The sequence below is a fragment of the Buteo buteo genome, chromosome 17 (assembly GCF_964188355.1).
Source record: "Buteo buteo chromosome 17, bButBut1.hap1.1, whole genome shotgun sequence".
In the NCBI taxonomy this organism is placed as follows: domain Eukaryota; kingdom Metazoa; phylum Chordata; class Aves; order Accipitriformes; family Accipitridae; genus Buteo; species Buteo buteo.
In genome coordinates, this window is record NC_134187.1 from 26,557,116 (window position 1) to 26,574,111 (window position 16,996).

The window sequence follows — 16,996 nt, forward strand, 5'->3', positions numbered from 1 at the left end:
AGGTTCCAAAGGAAAGGTTTTTCATAAACTTATGAAAAAATATTTACTTTTCCCTCCTCCTGTGTACTGGCGTTGTTGCCATCGTGAATGCTTAGTAAATTGGTGGGTTTTATGAAACAACTGATTTGGTCAGCAGCCTTATAAACAGCCTTATATGGTTTTGGCATGACTCTAAAACCTGGAGAAATAATGCATTCTTGGTGTTATTGAAGAGTAAAGACTAGCCTTGCATGTGCCAGTGTTGAAGCATAGCACCGTTTTTCTCTGGGCTGAGCTCTATAGGAGCAAATCTGCTGGTATTTGGAGTGGGAGGTAGATTTTCATTGCTCATGTAGTTAATAGGCAATGTTTTTAATTAATCAGGCCACTTATCCTTATAATTCTTTTCCAGATAACCATTACTGTGTGCAGTCAAATGGGGAGTCTTGGTATTAGCATTGCTGGTGGAAAGGGCTCATCTCCATGTAAAGACAATGATGAGGTGCATTTCATTACTCAAAATTTATCTAGTAATCATTAGAAAGAAACCGATGAGCGGTTCTTTGAAGCTATTGTATTTTGTTATTTTCTTTCTGAGGTTGTCCTCAGTGTAACATCACTGTCCGCGTAATAAAGCTAACAAAGGTAAACATGGGTAACTTATTTCCCAAGTAGAAGCCAGCAGTAGATTTTGATGGGGAAGCTCCTGGAGGGACGATTTTGGAGAGAAAATCCAATGTAAACCAATGATTTTCCAAAGACAACCTGATGACTGAAACACTGTTGGCTGGTTTCCACTTTCTGCCTCCATTTGGGGTCACTCCCTTGGCAATCCACATGCCTCTCCTATCCCATTTGGTCATTCCCAGGAGCTAACTTGATTTGAGAGAAGTATTTCTCACATCTTTGCACTTAATTATCATTTAAATAAATCTTTGTTTCCCAGTCTGTCCCCCATGGCACAATGTAAACAATTAATGACTTTTGTTCATTGTTGTATGTGTCAGCCATGGAGGCTTTTGTTTTTCTTGCTAATGTGCTAAGACATTTAGTTTTTATTTTAATAGAGGCAGCAGAACAACAAGTCCTGAAAATCCAATTACTTCCCGTTTGCTTTTTACATCTAAGAACAATGGAAGAAAACCTGTCAGGTCTGAAAACTGTCTTTTGTGTTACCAGGGGATCGGGACTGCACGGCTGCCGAAAGATGGTCCAGCAGACTTGGCTGGGGTACAAGCAGGAGACCGAGCGGCAGAGGTAGGTGGGTTGTTCGTCAATGTGGACTGTGTTCACTTGTTGTTACCTTTAAATCAAATCACTCATAGTTGGGGAATTCGAATTCTAGATCTAGGCTTGCCTTAGCTTTTTAGATACTTCCCAAACTACATTATGAAGAAATTATAATGAAATTGAATTGTTGTATTCCTTCTTGTTGTATTCCTTCTTGTTGTATTCCTTCTTGTTGTATTCCTTCTTGTTGTATTCCTTCTTGTTGTATTCCTTCTTGTTGTATTCCTTCTTGTTGTATTCCTTCTTGTTGTATTCCTTCTTGTTGTATTCCTTCTTGTTGTATTCCGGTTTTCAGATCTTTATGTTCGGTGTGCATAACAAAATATTATTCACTTAAATGGCTGATTTGTAAAGGAAAACAATGGTCTTAGTAAGCAGTTATGTAAGCACAAATGCAGTTGTACTTGGTCCAAGAAGCTTTCTTATGACATTCTATTAGATTTACTAGATGAGATCGTTGCAGTTGTTACAAAGAAATACAAACTAGATGAGCTTGTTTCTCCGAGGTAATTTTTGGCTGGGAGAGAACAGCTCCAAGTAACTCCTCTGATGGAGGCTTACAGTGCCAAGGGATAAATGTGTCTCTTGGGCTGCTCCACCTCAAGCCTCATCTTTCCTGGCAGAAGCCACTCTTTTGAGCTTCGGACGTTCCCAAGAGCAGTGGTGATCACCTACAGTTTTGTGATATTATAGTTTTGACCTCCTGTTTGGTTTCCACCTGCTGAGAAAGGCAGAGTGGGAGGAGAGCCTCTACAAAATTACTTTGAGGTGAAACTGGTCCATAATTTTTTTCAGCTTTTTTTCTCTTAAACTGTCATTTATACTTGCTTAAATTAATAGCTTTTACTCCTTGTTGAATTAAGGTAGGATAGAGCAAGCAGTATTCTATGTCTGTTAAATTGCCAGGAATAAGGATACAGCCTGTATCAGCCAAAGACAAATTAATGATAAATTCGTCTGCTAATTTTATAAAACTAGGCTATAGACGTATTAATAGAGGATTGTGTTTCACAATCCACATATGGAAGTTAGTTTAACATTTTTTAAAAGCTTAATTATGGTTAAAATTCTGTATCATTTTACCTTTTTGCTTTTATGAAATGATTACCCTTATCTAATTTTTGTATTTTAACAGATGTGAGAGAATTTAAATAATTCTTTACATATTTCACATTATCAGATCATTAGGGGAAAAAAAAGTCCAGATTTTTAGTTGCTGTACCTCTAACTTCTGAGCAGAGTTTCTGGTAAAGTCAGTATCTTAAAAATCAACCACTTTGCTCAGGTTCCTCCCTGAGGCTATAATTCATCTTTATTTTGGGGGCTAATTGAAATATACTAGCTACTAATATCTGTTCATTTAATGAATAGTGAAACATGTAAAAAAGAGAAGAAATTTCTGTTCTGTCCTGCTGTTGTTATTGTACGAATAGTTATGATTTCTCTGTCTCCCACAAGATGGCAGAATCATTCACCTATTTAAAGAACGTAGAAAAAAAATAATCTCTGCTTTTCGTATGCATGGGAGCTGAGAAGGAATTAATGCATTCAGGTGTGCTATAGGAGTCCTAATGTTTTGACCGCAGGACTAATCTGTGTACAAATAATCAGCATTTTTCTCTTGATACTATGTGTTACAACTTCTTATTCTTGAACTGACCATTTCAACAGTTCAGATATACAGTGTTCATCAAAAATGGGGAATGGCAAGAATTGCAATTTTATTTGCTTTTGTTGTGCAACCATATGTAACGATGGGGCCAGGTATTTGTATCCTAACCTGAGAGGGAGGGAATTGCTGCTCTTAAACAGCGTTCAGAATAAAACCATGCATTTCTGCTGCTTTGTTTTTAAAGGCATCCCTCGTTTCGGAACCCAGTGCCCTTGATGCTGGTCCTACTGAAGCTTCATCCAAGGGCAGCCCCTTCCCGACAGTAAACCACGTCATAACAGTAAGTAAGATGGCCCCAGTGAGTAACAAATCATTCTTGGCTAAGTTCTTTGTGTTGTCTGTCATTAATGCTAGTAAACATGGTAGAGACTGGCACAAAACCTGAGTGGCTGTGCCAGAGGAGAGCACATACCAAAGACCAGAGACCCCACCGTGCGTTTACTCGGCTGTCACTGCAGCTGGGACGTGGCTTCTGGAGGAGCTCAGCTCCTGGATAAGCACCAGTGTAGCACACCAGAGCTTTTGAAGCACTCTAGTTTGGGGGCTTTAATGGTGATGTCCATTCCCTCCAGCTTCAAGTGATTATTCTGTTGTCTGGACTCCCTCACTAGCTAATGGAAGGAGCAGCCTCTCCAGGGTGCCTCTTTTAGGAGGGAGAGGTTGGGCTGCTACCTGGAGGTGACCATTTTTACCCTTTGAGTGGAAGGGGGACTTGTGTGACAGGCTAAGACTGCATGCCCATATTTTAGGTGACTGACGGCAGGCGAGATTAAGCCTACCGCACATGTCACAGAAGAAGACAGCCAAGCCTACAGGGTGGCTTTGGAAATCTAGTCTGCTTTTGTGAAAAGTCGATCTCTAAAAAATTTAACTCTCTGGAGATCTAGCCTAGTCATGGTCATCTGCCTGCACACCTGAAATGATGGCTTTACTAGGAATGTACGATAAGATCAAGGTATCTGAATGATTAAGGTCAAAAAACATCCTACTTGTATTAAGCCTGAAGTACCAGGAAGCAACAACTGTTTCTCTCATTCTGCCAGAGGAATGCTTTGTTTGAATCCCCTTCTTCCAGCCTTTTTTTATCCTTTTCCAGGAATACCATTCACAACCCAGCTAATGGCAAAAAATGAAAGTTCATCTATTATATAAAAGACTATAATCAAAGACTGCATTCAGTTTTTACTAACCATTCACATTTTTAAAAATGTGATTTGTTAGTTGACTTGAAAAATAAGCAAATAGACCATGCAAATCTGGTTTCCTCTGGTTTCCTACATGGATTACTATTTAAGAAGGGTCGAGTTGCAGCTTTTGTCTATGAGATGGATTAACAAAGGTTTTCTCTTCTATTCAGTTGCTTAAAGAAACTTATTTTGAGGCCTCCGGTCTCCAACACCATTTTGTGAAACTTTTAGAGCAGTTTTTATTTTTCAGTTGAAAACGCTTCCATGAATTATTTTTTTTTTTCCCAGCTCTACTTGGTAGCTGTTTCTTATGGTCTTAACCCTCCTTGCAGGAAGCACGAGGCTTCCTGTTAGAGGAACCACCGTTGAAGAGGTTGATTCACACGTTGCTAGTGGCCTGGATCTGTCACAGTAGTAGCTGACTTTTCAGCCAAAAAGCGGAAATGACCATTTTCTGTGTTGTATGCCTCTTGGAAAATCATGCCTCCCTTTAAAGCTCTTCAGCTGCAAGAGGAGGAAGAGGCAGATTAGACCAAGCTACTTAGCTCAGAGCACAGTGCGCAGAGGGGGTCAACTGGCTGAATATGTTCCAAGTGTCAAAAGTAGCCAATATGCAAGTTCTTTTGTGGAGAAATATCTGTATTTCTGGTTTTGCTCATTTTTTTTAATCAAAATCTTTGTGCTGTAGCAAATTGTGTATGTTATTGCCTTTAACCTAGAGCAGCATTCATCAGTCTTAGAGATTACGGGCTGTTGAGGAGTATCCTGCTGACTCGGGAACCAGTCAGTATCTCATCTGCTCTCGCTCTGGGTTTACTCTGGTGAAGTTCCTCTTATTCTTCAGTAACTGTCTTATCTGAAGAATGTTTATAGCCTGGCTTCTTATGGAGGACATGCTTTGCATGTTCAGATAAGCAGATGACAGTAGGCCTTTAATGCAGAACCTTCTTTGCTAGGAAGCTAGGAAGGTTTGTTTCCTTTGTATTTCTGACTAGGTTTCGGGAGAAGATGGGTGCATCTACATTAAGGGAGGGAAGGAGAGAAGCATGGTGGCAAAGAAGCCAAAGGCTCCTATTATTCTTCCAGCAAAAGCTGAATTATGTGCGGGATGGTGCCCATCTTCCTTCTCCCTCTCTTCCATGTCATCACTGCTTCCTGCCCTCCAGCAGAGACTCTGTCTTCATCTATTTATTTGTATTGAATTTTAATAAACATCCTCTTTGCATATGTGATCTGTGATAATATTTGTCTCTTTCCTGCTAGCCGTAGCCCTCTGGCCATCTCTTGCCGTCGCCCGTCCCGTCTCCGAGCCTGGCGCTCTGACATTACGAAGGGCAGTGCTGCTGCCAGATTCAAGTTTCCTCTCTGTTCTCCATGGACCTGGTTGCTCTAACTTCTTCTAAAAAGCTCATTTGAATTGTTAACTCATTCAGCCAAACTCAATTTCAAACCCTTTGTGCCAGCTTTAAGATTTCATGACAGTGTAAATGATCAGTAATTAATTGGACAATGAAAAGTTCTTTCACTCTGAGTCATTGTTTTGCAAAGGAAAAATGAGAATTGCTCTTTGTTTTAATTATGATTGAGTATTTTTTTGAAATGTAGAGGCCCCAGAACTTTAATTATAATTAGATTTTCTTGCACATACTGTATTTTATAGACTTGTCTCAGTTATGCTAATCACACCTCAAAAATATGGAATCTGTTTATTTTACTTTGTTTAATACATATATATAAAAATACAAATACTTTAATTGAACTTAAACCAAGTCTTTGGGTGTTAAAATTGTAATCTTAAAATAAGAGTATCTATGTAAAGATGTGCACCAAAATATAACAGATTAGAACCACAACTGATATGGCTATCTACATGCAGACTGTGTGTAAAATATTGCATATCTAACTACAGGGGAAAAAAAAAAAGTAGGGGATACAGACATTGCCAATAGTGCCTCATGCTGACTTAACAGGAGGAACTTTAACTTGGATTCTGGAGTCTTTATTTCCAGTTCTCTATTTTGCTGTCTTCTGCCCTCTGCTTCTTATTTCCTCCTCATCTTCTCAAACATAGAACCAACTCTGCAGAATCTTTCACCATCAAAAAATATATTCATTCAAACTCTGCCTGAAATTCCCAGTGGATTTTGTCTGACTGAATGGAGGGAGTTGACAGGTTTCAGCATCTCCTATCACTTCATGACGTGCATCATCACGTCATCTTCTTTGATCCATTTTTGGGGCTATCAACAGCATAAGAATATTAGGTACTTTGTAATGAATATCAAATCTCTTAAATATTTTAATCTAGTATTTTGCTTTAATTCTTACCATATTATTTTCTTTGATTGTATGCTTTTGCCCTGGGAATTTCCTCAATTAGATTTTTTTATATGGTTCACCAGATGTGTAAGTGTCACTTACATCGAAGATTTGCAAGGAAGTTTAAAGTAAAGAGTTACCAGTTAAAAGTGATTGTTGAAAAGAAACTTACAGTATTGGAAAAATCTGAAGAATTTCTTCAAGCTAAAAAAGCCAAATGTTTTGATTGCTCTGTTAAAAATGCAGATACCAAATGTTCCTAAATATGGTGAGAAAACAAGAGAACTTCTGTGTACTAGAACCTGTAACATATCTCAAAGTGAAATGCTCCTGTGCCTGCAGAAAGTGAATAAGCATATACTGTGCTCCCACAATATGTAGGTTGCTGGTTTTCTGCCTTTCTCCCACATTGTTTAGATGCAAGTCATGAGAAACCCTACACGGATGAGAATCACAGCAGATCTATCTTCTTCATTTCCACGTGATACAGACTTTTCAGGAAAAAGTCTTGATACACTTATATGAGTTAAAAATCTTCACAAATCTAAGTATCAAACTCTTTCTTTATTCACCTGAGCAGGTTAGTTCTAGCCATATCAGAAAATCGTAATTATACAACTTAAATGTAATAAAACATCTTTCTTGTTTCTTTAGTCATTGTCTTACTTTTTTCAATTTTAAAAGCAAACCCAGTAGAATACTCAGGTCAGAGAAGCACGATAAAAGAAGACAAATAAGTGGGATTCAGAATGTCCCTATCATCATCAAAGACAGATTTCTTCTGCAGCTCGTTTCAAACAATGAAGACCTCCCTCACAGACAGTGTTTGGCTGGCCTGTTCCCATAACAACATATGACCTAATATTTCAGTCTTCAAGTTTTTTATGAAGAACTGCCTTGTCTCTTCTCCAAAACATTTTGGTGACTCTTAATCTTGTCAGGTAAGGGTGTTGGTATTTTTATCTTATTATTTTTTGTTCTGAGAAGGTAAGTTAGTTTTAGAAGTCAGGAGTCTGACTCCTCGCTGCCTTGCATCTTGTGCAGATTTATAAACATTTGCAAAGAAGCCCGTGCTCAGCCGTGTTGGCTTAGCTGACCTGTACTGATCGTGTGCGTTTCAGCGGGGTGTCAGCACCCATCTGTCACGTGATCTTCTCCATTTCATCTGCTCGTTTGATACCACTTTTATCCAAGTAACTGAGTATTTCTAAGTCAGGGTGAAAGATAAAAGGTGTGTGGTATAGGCACTGTATTTACATCTATAGTGTAGCGGTTAGGGAACTTACTTTGTGAATTTGGGATTAAGTTCCTGCTCCAAACAACTGCTTCTGTTTGCACAGTGTATCTTTTGTCCTCTCTTCCTTTTAAGTAGTTTTCTCACAGGACTCGGTCAGAAATTATTCACTTCAAACTTTAAACTCTTGGCTTTTGCAGAGCTTGTAATTAACAATGCTAAATAGGAAAAACCTTTAAAAAAGAGAAGTCATTAATTGATCTTTTCAAGATCCATATTCAAATACCTCAAAGTTAAAGAAAAAAATCTACAAAGTAAACCCATCATATGGTAGACATTATAAGTACTGCAGACAATAGAAGCAAAAATACATACCGGAGACAAGTAGACTCAAGCAAGGCACCTGGAACCACACTGTAGGACATGGCGTACTACTTGAGAATAAAAGAGGATAAATATTTGAACAACCACAGAAGTGATCAGCGACATCTCTCCTTGTGAAAGGTGTCCTTGTGGACTGTGCGGGAATTCAGCGGGGTGGGAGGCTGTACGGAATTCCTGCAGGCGTTCACTTACGACCACTGCCTTGCACAGGGGTGATGAGCTTTCTTCAAAATCAAAAGGTTGGGTAGCACTGCTTATGGGGGCTTTCAAGTCTCCCAATGTGATCAAAGCAATGCGTTTTCTTCAATGTTTTTATAGTGTCAGGCCATAAATGATTATGCAGAAAGCACTTAAATGGAAACCTATATATCAGGTTCCAGTGTCAGGGAAGTCCAGTGGTACATTAGAAGATGAAAGAAATGGAGCAAGGACAATTTTCATAAGCAGTTCGAATCACGTAAAAAAGCCTTTTGTGTCTGATGGCATTGCACGTGTGACCTGATGGACACTGATCTTTCATTTTTGTCTGCTACGAAACGCGATGCTGAGTTGGACCGAACTCCACTTTCCTTGCCTTGTGCATTGCCCTTGGGAGGGCAGTTCAGAAAGGAGCTTTCCTCTGAATGTGACATGCCCAGATCTTTATATATGTTACACACTGGGAGACAAGTAAAACACTAAAGGTGCTCTCTTGCTATCCTGGTAAGAAGTGGAGAAAATACCCAGTTTTAAACCTGGCCTCTAAAAGATACCACTCCCTAGAAAATTCCCACAGAGGAAATTTTAGAGGAAAGCACCTGGATTGGCACTTGTCTGGTGCATCGAACCTCCGGGAAATCACGCTGACCCGAATTAGATTTCGGAACATATCAGGCACAGCGTGGGAAGAGCAATGATCTCAGGGAATAGGGGTGGGCTGGTGGGGTGGTCCCAGCTCGGGTCCCTCGCCACGCAGACCCGAGGCAGTGCCCTCAAAACCATGGTGCCAAAGCTGAGGCGCCAGTTTTTGGCAGTGCTGGAGAGCGTAAGGATGAACGGGATTACGTGCTGCCCTCTCCCAACCCCGAGCAGCGATAGGTGCTGTCACGAGCCGGCTGCTTTCCTTCTGCAGATGTCTTCTGCTGCCCGGTGTGACGAGGTGCTTCCCCCATGCCCCACCAGAGATTTGTCTTCCCCAACGTGCCGGAGAGGTTTATACCTCACTCTCCATCTGACTTCACAATTTCTGGAGTTTGGCGGCAGGCCTCCAAAGCGGTGAAATAGCACTGTAATGCGCCGGGGAAAGGGATGCAGCCAGGGATTTGCGAGACCAGGAGCGTTGAGGGTGCACCGTAAAACACGTGCGGGTTAAAATGTTCCTGATAACACGCTATGAAGGGGAAGCTGTGGTGAATGCCTCGGCAGGGTTTGCAAATTCACGCAGTTTCATGCACGTGGCTGCGCATTAGGTGGTTTTTGTCGTGCCCCCCTCGCACCCTGACCGCCTTGCCCGCTTCCATCTGGCGGTGAGATTGTTTGTGGGTAATAAATTCACAAGGAATTAATTAGATCTCTTTCTCCCACTTTTAACTTGTATTTCCCGTACATTTTCTTCTGGGGAGAAGGTTGCTTTTACCCATTGTCTCTGTCTTTGGAAGTGAAACGTCGCATTGCTTTAATTAAAAAAGCCACCAGCTGCCAGTTTGGGCTGAACCGTGCAGCAGTTGATCAGCCCGTTCCCTGCTGTTCTTGTTGGATGCATTTTGGTATCTTCTTTTTAAAACTATTATTTAAAAATCCAGCTGCGTAATATTTTTTTAGGCATGACTAAACGTCCTCTTTCACTTCAAATTTGATTTAGGCGGTTTCTTCTATGAATACAGTCATTATGAAGTGCTACCTTTTGCATCTAGCAAAGGCACGTTTTCAGAGTTTAGCGAGAAGTCTGAATTTCCTGTTGTTCAAGTCTAAAATACTACTGCCATCGCCACTGATGACAAAAAAGGTAAAATTAAGCATGAAGTGATAACATTATTCATGAGGTTTACACAACCCCCTGCAAATGCTCTTAACTGGGTAGATTATTTTCTTTTCCCCTGTTTCCACCAGCTGAACAGTACCAGCCTTAGCACTGGTGTCAGTGCAGATCAGCTGTTAAGTCAAATTTCAAAAATATGTACTATTTAGATATATGGAGTTGAACTAGGCAGGCTTCCCTATTACAGGTATTTTCTAGCTGGGGAATATTTTCTTTAGAAAGCGATCCGTTTGAACTAGGGTTAAAAGTCTGTCTGGTTTTCTGCCAAAAGGCCAATCCAAATCCTTTTCCCCTGCCCCTATTCTTTCAGACTTGGGCTTTTCACGTACCGTACCACCTTCTGATTCGTAGCTTCTCTCCCCAGCGGCTGGCCTTGCTCTCAGCCTTGCTTTGCCCTGTCGCTGCTGGTTATGCCTTTTATGTGAAGCTTGGGATTTAGCCGTGACTCTTGCCTTGAGAGTTTTCTTCTTCTGCTGAGACTGGAGTATGGACCTGTGAGGGGGGGAGGTCAGGGGAAGGCTTATAAAAGGGAAAAAAGATGATGGGATTTGTTCTGTTTGGACTTGATTTTGAAAAGGTTATAGAAAGACATAAGGAACTGTCCTTTATGGACTGTTCTGCAACCTTTTGGACAAACATTTTTATTAGAAGTGGAAAAGGAAAGCATACGTGCACAACTGGAAGTTAAAAATTATTGGATGGTAACCTGTTGGCAGGACATCTCATTTATCATGCTTTAAGAAGACGCTTTCATAGCATCATAGTTAGTTGTGGGTTTGGTCAATCCTGTTGCAATATGAAAGAATTTTTGCAGCCAACACTGCAGCTGAATTGCCCCAGGTTATTTAAATGGGTTTGTTTTACTTGCGGTGGATGAGGAGTGTGCAGACAGCCCGTGTCTGTGCTTCAGGTGACGGACTCCAACTTTCAATGGAGGGCAGTAGTTCCATTAAATGAGAGTGTCTGAAATAATTTGATTTTTAATCAGCTGTGCCTGATTCAAACAAAAATGAATTTTTTTTAGTGACTCTTTTTAGTGTCTGAAGTCTTAGTGTTTATGTTGAAAAAGTGTAAGAAAGGTGCAAATGAGGTAGTGAAAGAATTCCCATAGCGAACACACTGGTTTTGGTACAGGATGTGTCCTTTGTGAAGTTTACTTTTTAGGCACTGAAAATATAATTTCAGGGGAAAAAAGGAAAATAGTAGCCTGTTTCAAAGATTTAATCATACGTTTTTCTGAAAAAGTATTCTACATATTTTGATGGTTTGGGATTGACTGGTACTTCAGGTATTGTTTTAATAATGAGTGCATGATGATGGAAAGTGAGTAGGAGGACTTTGTGATTTCAGCGGAAATATTTTAAACAAGTTCAGACACTATTCAGTAAAAACTAGTGGAGTAAGACAATGGAACAAGACAGGATCCTGGATAATCTGTCCTCCTACACCAGGATCAACTTATTCTGAAGAGTTACTGGTAGAGGATGGAAATTCCACACCTTCCCACATGCCTTAGGCCAGCAGCTCGAGCTCAGCTGCCCATGCTGGAAAGGTTTTCCTTATTTCCATCCGAAATGTCTCTGTCTTGCCCTGGCTGTAATGGGCAGTGGAAATAGTTTGTTTCCTCTTTGCTATGACTTTTTTTGCACATGAAATCTGTTTTCCTGTCTTCCCTCGCTCGTGATGCACCAGGAAATGTACATTCAAATATGTATATTAAAGAAAAGCTCCAAGAGCAAAGCTTGCCTATTAAATAGGGTGAAGCTGTGGTCAGTGAAGATAAGCATGGAAAAATGAAAGCAAGGGCAAAACCCCTCTGGGGTTCTGGAAGAGAAGGATGGAACAAAAGATAATGGAAGTTTAGAGTTGTTGAGTTTTGTTACTTTGTTTTGGTTTTTAAAAAACAAAACGGGAAGAGGAAAGGAAGCTGGTAAAGCTTAGTGTGGCAGGTTGACCCTGGCTCAATGCCAGGTGCCCACCAAAGCCATTCTATCACTCCCCTCCTCAGCTGGACAGGGGAGAGAAAAATATAACAAAAGGCTCATGGGTCGAGATAAGGACAGGAGAGATCTCTCACCAGTTACTGTCACGGGCAAAACAGACTCAACTTGGGGAAAATTAACTCAATTTATTACCAGTCAACCAGAGTAGGGTAACGAGAAATAAAACAGACTCTCAGAACACCTTCCCTCCACCCCTCCCTTCTTCCCGGGCACAACTTCACTCCCGGATTCTCTACCCCTACCCCCCAGTGGTGCAGGGGGACAGGGAATGGGGTTTATGGTCAGTTCATCACACGTTATCTCTGCCGCTTCATCCTCCTCAGGGGGAGGACTCATCACACTCTTTCCCTGCTCCAGCGTGGGGTCCCTCCCACGGGAGACAGTCCTCCATGAACTTCTCCAACGTGGGTCCTTCCCATGGGCTGCAGTTCTTCATGAACTGCTCCAGCGTGGGTCCTTTCCCCGGGCTGCAGTCCTTCAGGCACAGACTGCTCCAGCGTGGGTCCCCCACGGGGTCACAAGTCCTGCCAGAAAACCTGCTCCAGCGTGGGCTCCTCTCTCCACGGGGCCACAGGTCCTGCCAGGAGCCTGCTCCAGCGTGGGCTTCCCACAGGGTCACAGCCTCCTTCGGGAACCCACCTGCTCCGGCGTGGGGTCCTCCCCGGGCTGCAGGTGGAGATCTGCTCCCGCGTGGACCATCCTGGGCTGCAGGGGGACAGCCTGCCTCACCAGGGTCTTCCCCACGGGCTGCAGGGGAATCTCTGCTCCGGCACCTGGAGCATCTCCTCCTCCTTCTGCACTGACCTGGGGGTCTGCAGGGCTGGTTCTCTTACGTGATCACACTCTCTCTCCTGCTGCCGTTTCTGTCTGTCCCGCAACTTTTTTTCCTTCTTAAAAATGTTATCACAGAGGTGTTACCCGCTGATGGGCTTGGCCTTGGCCAGCGGCAGGTCCGTCTCAGAGCCAGCTGGTATGGGCTCTGTCGGACACAGGGGAAGCTTCCAGCAGCTTCTTACAGAAGCCACCCCTGTAACCACCCCCCCAGCCCCGCTACCAAAACCCTGCCAGGCAAAGCCAATACACTTAGATTGTGATTTTCCTGGAGCTAGTGTGAATGTGAACGCAGTGATGGAGGGTGCTGGGTTCCTGGGGGATAGTTAGGTGGGGATGGAAAGGCTGCTGTGGTTAGAACTGTGATGTGTGTTCCTTACATCCCTTTTGTGTTGGTTTTGTTTTAGGGTTTGTTTTTTTGTTTTTTTTTTACAGGAGATCAATTGATAACTTTTGATGCTAGGAGAGAACAAGTAGAGGCCGGAGCCTCTTCCCACTGAATTACACCTTGTACAAATGCAGACTCCATCACTTTATTAGATGCGCTCTCAGTTTGCAATTGTGTGTAGGTGGCCCAATCTGCAACCAGGAGTCGCTTTGTCATTGGTACAGAGGTTGATGCATGTAACGACCGTAGAAATATTGGACAAGCGTGAACTGGTGGGTGGGCGGTCATCTAACTGGGAGCCGAACTGGGGGCACTGGTAGGAGAGTCGTGCTGCCGGCGGGGAGGGGATGTTCTCCGCCGCAGCTCGGGTGCCAGAGGTGTGCAGGCTTTCCGAGCGTGGGGCGTGGGAAAGAGTGTGTCATTAAGGAGATGAGGTAAGTTTTCAGGAAAGTTGTGAAAGGCTAACTACAGCTTGCAGGGTATTGAACGTACAGAGAAAGGCGAAAGAGTATTCATGCCAGAACTGAGCATCCTGTGGGATTTGTTCCTGTAGCAATATTGTTACAATCTCAGATTTATGTTTCTTTCAGATGTAGATAATTAATTAAAAAAAGAAAAAAAAAAAAGGAGTACTAATTAAAATAAATAACGGTCTCTAAAATAAGGAGTATTTCAGAGCACCTAAAAAAAAGTCTTCAAAGGACCTTTGTGCCAAATCAAAACTCTGAGTGTGTATGTTTGGGGGTGGTGGTGAAATGGAATAACCCACAAGAACTTAATGTTATTAGTTTAAATTTTTAGGGTTATGCCTCACCGACAGCTAGAAGGCTTTTTTTTATATTTTCCAATTTATCAATTAAATTAATTTTGTGATTGTAAGACCTAGTCCTATCGTAATATTTGAAAGATAGTATGCAAGAATCAGGCTCCAGAAGTCAGGAAATGTTTGAAGAAAAGCTTTTTTAGAGAATTGGATTTGAATCCTTGCAAGTGGGATCACTGGGGATTAGAAACCATGCTGATAAGAAGTGTTGCAGTAACTGACATTCAAAATGGCTAAGGGCTACTCTTCAAAAGGAAGAAGCCGAACCAGCGACTCTTCCTTCGTACTTGGTAATGCAACGCCTGCCTCGTCTCGGGAAAATGTGCACAATTCTATTTTTGAGTGGCACAGCAGGCAAAGAAAGGTCTTCCCTGAGCTTTGAACAGACAGCTCAATGAAATGCAAAGTCTGGTCCTGGATATTTCTGCAGGTAACTTCAGATAAGGCATAGACCTCTGCACTGGTTTTTGAGGTGGCAGAATTTCAATCTATGACCCAGTATACCACCTGTACGTATAGGATGTGCGCTTGCTGTAGCACAAAGCAGCTGGCTGCTGGCTGTCGTTTGGAATGAACAGAACCAAGAGAAACATCCATTGCATGGAAAGCTTATAAATGTTGTCAGGTGTGCATGAGAGAAGCAAATCTTCCCAGGAGTTGTTAGCTTGGGCAGCACTTAGGACCTATATGGGTTATTTAAAGCTTCCAGAAATGTGTCCTTCTTAGTCTAAGCAAAAGGGGGAAAAAAAATTCAATGCACCAGGGAATATAACTAAATTTATACTTGGTTTTAAAATTAGTTTACAGCTCTCATGGGTGAGATTCAGCTCCAGATTGACACCCGCGTTTTGGGATCGACGTGTAGTGTGCCTGCCCCCGATAGTCAGAGGAGTTGGAGCTAATACAGTTGGTGGAGCCAGGGGAACAATTCATTTCACTTTGATGCAGAAACCTACTGGCTGGCTAGCTGAACAGCCACAAAGCACCTATGTGCTTTTGTCATTTCCTAAATTGAATCATGTACAGCAAGGAAATAATATATACATGATTGAATTGTGTGGTGTCAACATTAAACATTCTTATAAAGTGTGAAGAAATGCAACAAAGTAGCTGATAAATAAGAAATACTACCTTCCTTGAAAATTTTCAGACTACTGGTAAGATGGACATTTTATTTATTACGCATTATTATATTACCTACTTGTTAGATATATCAACTTACTGTTCTATGTTTTCATTACATGTTAAACTTTTTTTGAAAACTAGTAAAAAGTAGGATGACTTTGTGCATCACAGTTAAATTTGTAATAATCCATTCATTGATACAAACCATTACTGATACATTATTTGGCTATGCATAAAGAACCTGACAGTCTTCTCTTTTCTCAGTTACAGAATTTAAGTTAATTTTAAAACATAACAGTGCAGTTCTCAAAGAACACAAAGTTCTTGGCCAATAAATTGATGAGTCAAATCCGTGTATGCATATTTATTAACTAACGAATTTACACATTGATATTTTGTCTTAATGTTTCCCTTACATACATTTTGTCAGTAAAAAAGCCAAAATAGCAGTTTTTCAAAGATGAATAATTTATATGCTTTATGGTCTTTAATTAATCCTTTATTGCTTTCAGGTGCATAAATTTAATGAACAATGAAGTTAAATAAAAGTAGATGTATATATTTCATATTTACTTGTTTTTATTTTTTAAAGATATTTTGATTTTTTTTTTATTTTTTCCTATAGAAGTTTTTTCTTAAAATTAGCTAATGAGGGGAAAAGGCAACTTATCTCATTTTGCTTTAATTATCCATGCAATTTTTGGCATAGAACAGTTCACCTGTCAGGACGCCCTGCGGTGTTACATCTCTGACGTGTTTTTCTCATCACCTCCTTCCCCTGTACCTTTAAAATATGCCCTTTAAACACGTCCTGCTCCTGATCTGACTCTTTTCTCTGAAATCTTTCGCATCTTGCTGAAGATACCTCGGATAATCCTCACGCGCCCTTCCACTTCCGATGAAGATACCGACCAGTTGCCCCCAGACCCGGACGACTTTGAGCCCGAGGAGCCTGACAGTGCAGAAGGCCATGCCTATTCGGACTGTCTGAACAGTGCTTTTTATCCTCCTTAATAAAGTACTTTTCTGGAAAGAGTTCACGGCTGGATTTCTGTCCCATTGTTCAATTACGTTTAATGTAGTACTTGAACCGCTATGCCTTATTTGTAGCGAAAACCATTACACGGAGGACGGATTTGAGCTGGCGGAGGAGAACCCGTGTTTGTATTTCTTTGCCTTGAACTTTCCTTCAGCCAGAACTTGTGCACTTGAAACAAAACGCACTGGGTGAGGTTATGTGAATGTCGCCACGTGTTTCAATGGGCACTTGTAAGGGCGTCCGGCAGCAACCTGAACGCGATGGTGAAAAGAGCCGGTGATTTTTATTCAGAAGGTACTTTACCCACTTGGAACACACTGAAAACAATTGTACAGTTTGGTTTTTTTTTTAAATCTTGTGTCCATGTTTTGTCTATGTAGGTCACCCTTTTGTCTACCCCCAGGTTCCTTTGAATTGTCCCTTTTAATGTTGTTTTCGATGAGAATAAAAAATCCTTTTCTGTCTTTTAGATAGTGCTGGGTTTTTTCGCTGCAGAGAAATGTTATTTCCATTGGAATTCTGTGTCTCATTTTGGCATAATAAAGAATAGTTTCTCCAGGTATATCCGTAATGCAAACATATATCAGACTTGAATAGGACCTGTAAGTTACATTTTTATTAGACCTAAATGCAGGAGGCATCTTATGCAACTATGCACCTGAGAGTGAAATGAGAAGCAATTTCTTACTCTTGTGGAACTGTCTG

General features: G+C 41.3%; 1 protein-coding gene across 3 annotated transcripts in view; it reads left to right on the forward strand.

Annotated features, from left to right (window-relative positions):
• Positions 1-16,725, forward strand: part of LRRC1 (leucine rich repeat containing 1) — a 104,209-nt gene extending 87,484 nt beyond the window's left edge. For 2 of the 3 annotated variants that reach the window (XM_075049312.1, XM_075049314.1), the window contains 4 exons: positions 392-481; positions 1,159-1,236; positions 3,126-3,221; positions 16,114-16,725. In XM_075049312.1, coding sequence (XP_074905413.1) covers positions 392-481; positions 1,159-1,236; positions 3,126-3,221; positions 16,114-16,266 — 417 coding nt within the window. In that variant the 3' untranslated portion in view covers positions 16,267-16,725. The remainder of the gene's footprint in view (positions 1-391; positions 482-1,158; positions 1,237-3,125; positions 3,222-16,113) is intronic. The other variant, XM_075049313.1, reaches the window with a different exon arrangement.
• Positions 16,726-16,996: the final 271 nt, after the last annotated feature.